Source organism: Chlamydotis macqueenii, chromosome 3, assembly GCF_036417535.1.
Source record: "Chlamydotis macqueenii isolate bChlMac1 chromosome 3, bChlMac1.mat, whole genome shotgun sequence".
Classification (NCBI taxonomy): Eukaryota; Metazoa; Chordata; class Aves; order Otidiformes; family Otididae; genus Chlamydotis; species Chlamydotis macqueenii.
Genome location: NC_141558.1, coordinates 100,798,729 through 100,804,676, shown reverse-complemented (window position 1 = coordinate 100,804,676; position 5,948 = coordinate 100,798,729). Strand labels below are relative to the sequence as shown.

Sequence of the window (5,948 nt, the reverse complement as noted above, 5' to 3'; positions counted from 1 at the left end):
GCTACAGCCAGCATTTGACTTAAATTTTGATTCAAATTTAGAATAAGCTGTGGCTTTGAGTTACTTCCATTCAAACAGTGGGGGTACCAAAGACGTACAAGGGAAGGCTAGTATTTTGACCATCATCTCAAATGCTTCAGTTCAGTATTTTTCCATGCCCAGCTGATCACAAAAGTCTTATTGCAAGCAAAACAAAGCTGCCTAACCACTGTACCCATGAGGTGGCTAACGCAGAGTCTGTGAGAGAGAGGTTTGATCTGGTCTTCTGTACGTGTTATTTGTGGTTTATATTCTACCCTCTGAAACAAATTTCTCTCTTACCTTGGGAAGCCTAATTATTTCTTTATTAAGAGTTTATCTGAAACAAAACACTGGGGCAGTATGTAGATTTTTTAAAAACTGCTTTCCATGAGAATGCCTACAGAATCCTGCTGGTCATGAAATGAAAGTTATTTCATACTGTTGTTTCATACAATGCAAAGTTAATTTCTGGAAATGAATGTCAGGAAGCTTACTGGATTCTTAAAAAAATCATAGTTTTGTGGCATTCATATTACCGGCATCTTTGTAAACTGTGTATGTTGAATGCTCCCTGGTGTAAAGGGATTGGTTTTTCAAGTGATAAAGCCCCCTTAGTTAGGAATAGAAAAGAAGCAAAGATCACTGAGAAAAATAATTTTAAAAGACTGGCATTTCTGAGAATGTTTTGAGAAATGCAATTCTCCATTTTTATTCTGGAATTACTTTAATATTTTAAGAACTACGTTAAAAAATTAGTCAGTACTTTAATTTTAAAAATAATGTCTCATGATAATTGTTAAATTACAATTTTTAAACTGTGTATTGCTTGAGATATCTCTCTCTCTAATACACTTCAACGTACCTCTACCTCCTTCAAGCTACAGTTAAATAGCAGAAGTTAAATAGCCTACCCTTTTCTTTCCGTTCTGCTGTTTTGACGGTAACTGTTTGCTCACTAATTTGTTTATTTCCTTTATGATGCTCTTTACATCAGTCCCATCCCTGGAAGCTTGAAGTGCAGCTTCATTGAAAGGAAAAATAAGGACAAAACCTCCTACTCGGGGGAAAGGCCTCTGGTCTTTATCAGAGAGGAAATAGGGGCATGTGGTTAACTCATAGTTGCAGAAATCAGGTGTAGGTAACCAGTGGTTGAGTTGGGCAGACTTGTGGGGAGAACGCCCAGCTTCGGAAAGTTGTTTAATTTCAGCTTCAGCTTTTGCTTGGGAGGGTATTTTTGGCACGTTCATCCTTTCCCGCAGCTGAGAGGTCAGTGTTTTTTTTGGATGTGCTCTGGCAGTTTTGCTGGTCAGAGTAGCCACCTTATGAATCGATCCTCTTGTAGCCTGCATAGCAGGTTGTACAGAAGAAGCAGAAGGACATTTAGCCACTTTTTGGCAAGTGAATAAGCCAGGAATCTCCCCAGTGGCACTCTTACCAGCTCTGCTCCAGGGCACCCGCCTTCTGCCAGCCTTTATCCCAGCCATTTGGTTTTGCCTGAAAGTGTCAATCTGCTTGTAGTTCAGCAGTTCAACAACATCGTGAAGAAGTTTTCTTTTCACAGTGTCATCAATGGAACAGTCTAAACACAAGGCTGGGTTGTAGTTGACTTCTAAAAGCCATGGCTTGAATTTGTCATCAATCAGGATGTCAAAGCCAAAGAGCTCAAAACAATTGGAAGCCACTGGCAAGGGAGTTACAGCAAGCAGGGTGAGAATCACTATGTTGTTGATCTTCTGCCAGAGGAGCATGTCATCAACCCCAAATATTCGAAGGTAAGAACGAAATTTGCTGAATGTCCATTTGCAGCCACAGCCAATCCCTTCTTTATATTTTTTATATGAAACTCCGTATTTGTTGATGCTGGTGTTTGTTAGGTGGGCATAGACGTTGTCCAGAGAACTGAGGTCAAACTTTTCAGTGGCAAACCTCACCAGTCCTTCTTCATAAGCGTAAATGGTGAGGGGGCAAAAACTGGTGACACACACATAGAGGCGCAGATCCATTTTATATCCTGAAATGAGCAAGGGGTTGCTAATGTACTTCTGCACAACGACTGCACAGTCATATACTAAGTCTTTAATATCTTGGAAAATGAGTATGCCCCTTCCACGGGAAAGATCCACAGGCTTGCAAATCCAGTAGCTAGGTCTTCTGCCTACTGACTGTCTCTCCTTGCTGTACTCTGCTACAAATTTGACATAGTCATTGGGCATGATGAATGCCACTGGACTAAATTCATACAGAGCTGATCCATATGCTCCTTTCATACGTTTCAGATGCCTTGCTAAGTAGTCTTTTCTGGTGATTCGGACAGCTTCTGGGTAGTGGTTGAGCCTCTGCCATGGTTTAACGCTGTGGTGGTCTGTCATACGGAAAGGTGAGTTCCGCCAGTACAGGTTCCAGTCTGCGTCATCTCGCTCCTTTTTGTCAAATTCAGTCCAGCCACGTTCCAGCAAAACCTCACGGACTATTGCAGGGGCATTCTCATGGAGACGGAACACCAAAGGCCTCAAGATACCTCTTGTATCATAGTCATCTGCCATCATTTCCATTTTACTAGCTGAAAAAAAAAACAAAATTGCCAGGCAGGAAACAATGAAATTAATGCCACAGATTGTGCTAGCAGTTGTCACCCTTACTGTATTCTTAATGTCTGTCACTGTCAACATATTCTGAAAGCATGCTGCCCCTGTGTGTTTCTACGATCCACAACTGAGAAGTCAAAGGCTGTGTTTAAGCTGAAAAAATATGTAAAAGGGTATCAATTCCAGATAGTTGTTAATGCTGTTAAGGCAGCAGAAAGCTTTGATTGTTCCAAAGTTATATGTCTCCACAGTTTATTTACTTTTTCTTTGAGGTAACTTACTACAGCAGTAGCTGTCTCAAAGCTTTTGTAATTCTTGGATGCTTAGAATTTTTTTTTTTTGTTTTTTTGTTTTTTGCAACTGCCTTCAGCATAACGGCCGTAACTTCGCCTAGTAAGACCTGCTGTGCACTGCTGCATTACTGAGACATTCTGCTAACTTAGCATGCGGCCCTGCTCTGAGCAAACTCTCTTGGTTAAGATTACAAAACCCAATGCAAAACTGATGGTAGGACTGTAGGAAAATGCCTATTGATTCCAATGCTCTTTTCCTCCTCTGACATACGCTGATTTAACTCACTGATAATCTTTTGCTATTCCTCCAGTGAGGTTCTCCCCAGTTCCTGAAGAGCAGGGCACACTCTTGTCTCATCACTTTCAAGACAATAATGCTCCATATAAATGTAGGTAGATTCTGAATGAAATACCATTTTCCACTATCTACAGTGGTCCCCATCAATTTTTATGGGTAAGAAATGCATTTTGAGTTATTTTGGGCATAGCAATTGTCATATAAACACTTCATGAAGTGTGCTCTTCCCTCCCCAGCTATTTCATTATATACAAGACTCAAACATTTGTCCTACTGGCCGGTGGCATAGTGGACAAAAAGTCCCATGGACCTGTAGATTTGAGAGTGTTGCTGTTTCTCTCAGTTTTAATTTCCTAAAATCCTGAGGATTAGACTCCATGCTTGGAACAGAGAGTGTCTTAGACAAGAGAAGAGTGTTTGTCCTGAGGACCATTCTGACACAGCATTAACGTACTAACCTCTACCTCCTCTCCAAAAGTAGCAAGCAAAAGAAATACAAAGTGAGTGGGACATAGGCTAAACAAGACTCCTTCACATCCTATTAACAGAGTGACATCCGTGCTCTTTCTTTTCTGACCGAGTTTTAGACTCCAGAATGAGTAGCCTCTGCCTTCCAAACAACTACAGAAACCAAGGGAACATGTCACACCTGGAAGTACTCAATGCAATGTGCAACTGCCTTTTGTGTGGAAAAATTACAGTTTGTTGAAAGGGAAAGTCTTTTCAAAGAACAAAAGTAATCTTTTACCAGATTTTCTATCTCACTTGAATTTCCTTGTTTTGAAATCAAAAGAATATCTTATTTTCTTTTTTTTTTAACTACAAACTTTGCAAGACACAAACCAGTTTAAGATTCTCATTATTTTATTTCAATGTGAAAAAAATCAAAAATTCTTGCAGGATGAAAAAAACACCTTTCTCCCTCCACTCTGACATCTGGTGACTCTCTCGTATGATGTACCTGTCTTGGCTGTCCAATGCACTCTGCTGCTGCTAACAGGCTCTGAGGGGTAACCACAACGCAGTCACAGAGTTCTTCTACAGGCAACGTTCTGGAGTATGTAACAAGCACGTTACAATGCAGAGAGCAAAACCAGGAGAGTCTCAATGGGGGCTTGATGGGAGGAGGGCTTTAGAGAAGGGTCCAGGAGGTGTTTTGGGGAGGCTAGGAAGCAGGGCAGTGGTGTTAGAAGTATATGGCTACTGTACCATAGGACTGTAATGTGTACATTAAAAATAGCCCTGGACTATCTTCTATCCTGTAGTGAGGGAATCGTTGCCTAGAAATGAAAGGATATGAAGCAAGCTTTGGTCCAGGATGTGAGGAATAAGGGTCCTACTGGAGAGGGACTTTAGGCCTCATTAATAGGCTGAGATTATAGCCAAAATTTGAATTTCTGTATATGATGACTTTCTGTATTCCAAAGTAATATGTAATTCTTTATTCCAATAGTAATATGTATAGTAATATATTTAGTGATGTTTTACAGTCAGACTTGCACTTCCATCTCAGGTTTAACCTAGCATTGGAAGGAAGCAAGATCTAAACTGCACAGAGATTATTTCTCTGAATCTCCTCAGAGAACAAAGGTTCCCTCCCTGTAGAGACTGCAGTGGAATTCTCCTTAGTGAGAGCTTTTCTTGGGTGAGGGGTTTAGAGGGAACAGGAGAGGAACATGATAGAGTACGTACTGAAGTGCAGCGATGATGTAATAGGACTTACATAAAATACCACGTAGGGGAAAGTAGTCTTGCTGTGTCTCTTGCCACCGGTGCTTCTTTTCAGACTCCAGGAAGTTGGAGCCTTGCTGCTGAACTTGCACACAAACTTAACGTGGTGGTCCCAAAAAAATGTTTGTTATCTTTGCCTCCACGTTCTTTCCTGGGAGTTCTTTTTCCTATTAAACAGCACTATGTCGCATGCTAAAATAAAACCAGAATACTAAACAAGTTTTGTAGTAGCTAGTTCAAATCCTTGAGCATAGACTGTTAAATTAAGAAAAAAATATGTAATTGAAAGTAGCCACATGAAGCATTTGGGTGAGTCAACTTACAGACTGTAGTTAGCTTTGTCTTTTCTGCACTGCTCAACATTGGTACTAGGAGTGTTTCAGTGAAAGGCACTGTTGTATCTGAATCCACATAAATCATGCCATCACAGTCTCTGCTAGGTAATCATAAACTAAGCTATTAGTAATGTCTGAACAATGAAGCTTTCTTTGGTGGTTTCTTCATGTCAGCTTGTATTAGTGGAACATCTTTCGTACCTCTGGCATTCAGGGAATAGTTTACAGGAAACTGGCTCACCAAGCTTAGATATAACAAATGTCAGCTTCAAATTCCCTGGTAATTAAGTGTAAAGAAAATTAAACATTTTAACTAACAAAGAACACCTACCTGCTTTTAAGGAAGTTGTATCACATATAAGCAGAAGCTCTTGAAGTGCAATTATGAAGCAGTAACTCCAGGATTAGCCATTGGTCTAAATCAATGAACACAAATTTCACTCACTTGACTCTATAAATGTGTGCCCAGATGAAGGCCCATCTCTTCATTAGCCTGCATTCCCAGAGGGCTTTGGGTTCAGCCCATTCCTTAGTAACTTGGAAACCCACCTGTGTGTTTGCCAACATTCTTCCACAACGCAAAAGCAGCTACAGCTGTCTCTGACCACGCTGAAGTTTCACACCTATGTACTGCTACTGCTGACCGGCACCCAGCAGCAGAGACCTCTACCCTGAGGAGGGCAGG

The 5,948-nt window shown here is 40.7% G+C and overlaps 1 protein-coding gene across 2 annotated transcripts; it reads right to left on the bottom strand.

The window, feature by feature from the left end:
- Positions 1-774: 774 nt before the first annotated feature.
- Positions 775-5,689, bottom strand: TTLL2 (tubulin tyrosine ligase like 2). Of its 2 annotated transcripts, XM_086745167.1 has the most exons (4): positions 5,595-5,689; positions 4,921-5,120; positions 1,457-2,581; positions 1,209-1,364 (listed from the first exon to the last, which is right to left on the bottom strand). In XM_086745167.1, the coding sequence occupies exons 3-4, from the start codon at positions 2,571-2,573 to the stop codon at positions 1,342-1,344; spliced, it is 1,140 nt and encodes a 379-aa protein (XP_086601293.1). In that variant the 5' UTR covers positions 2,574-2,581; positions 4,921-5,120; positions 5,595-5,689; the 3' UTR covers positions 1,209-1,341. The 2 variants fall into 2 exon arrangements, with proteins under 2 accessions (XP_010118482.1, XP_086601293.1); XM_010120180.2 differs by having other exon boundaries at positions 775-2,581.
- Positions 5,690-5,948: the final 259 nt, after the last annotated feature.

Excerpts from the sequence above, each read along its gene's own strand:
- TTLL2 (XM_010120180.2), bottom strand. The coding sequence starts at position 2,573 with ATGGAAATGATGGCAGATGACTATGATACAAGAGGTATCTTGAGGCCT.